This window comes from Colobus angolensis, unplaced genomic scaffold (genome assembly GCF_000951035.1).
Source record: "Colobus angolensis palliatus isolate OR3802 unplaced genomic scaffold, Cang.pa_1.0 Scaffold22, whole genome shotgun sequence".
In the NCBI taxonomy this organism is placed as follows: domain Eukaryota; kingdom Metazoa; phylum Chordata; class Mammalia; order Primates; family Cercopithecidae; genus Colobus; species Colobus angolensis.
The window spans coordinates 1,653,277-1,653,694 of NW_012115377.1; the positions used below are offsets into that span (position 1 = coordinate 1,653,277).

General features: G+C 63.9%; 1 protein-coding gene across 1 annotated transcript in view; it reads right to left on the bottom strand.

Annotated features, from left to right (window-relative positions):
- Positions 1–418, bottom strand: part of SEMA6B (sema domain, transmembrane domain (TM), and cytoplasmic domain, (semaphorin) 6B) — a 21,622-nt gene that overhangs the window by 753 nt on the left and 20,451 nt on the right. The window contains 1 exon segment of the mRNA XM_011943617.1: positions 7–209. Within this exon segment, the coding sequence (XP_011799007.1) occupies positions 7–209 (203 nt within the window).

Consider the following 418-nt stretch of genomic DNA (forward strand, 5'->3'; position numbering starts at 1 on the left):
CAGCACCGCCTCGCCCGCCCCGTGCGCCAGGATGGCCTCCTTGTCCTTGCGCCGGGCCAGCTCCCGCCGCTCACGGAGGCCCACGAACCAGCCCACGCTGAAGCCGGACACCACGGCTCCCACCACGAAGGCCGCCACCGACGACGTCACCAGCAGGTTCACTGATACCAGCCCCGCACGGTCCTCTGAGAGGCTGGCCCGCAGGAGTCCTGGCGGGGGAGCACAGGGGGGTTAGCGGGACCGAGGCGGGGCCCGGGCACCCCTCCTACCTCCTCAGGCCCTCTGTCCTCTTTTTTATTATTTTTATTTGTTGTTGTTATTATTATTATTATTTTTGAGATGGAGTCTCGCTCTGTCGCCCAGGCTGGAGTGCAGTGGCGCGATCTCGGCTCACTGCAAGCTCCGCCTCCTGGGTTCA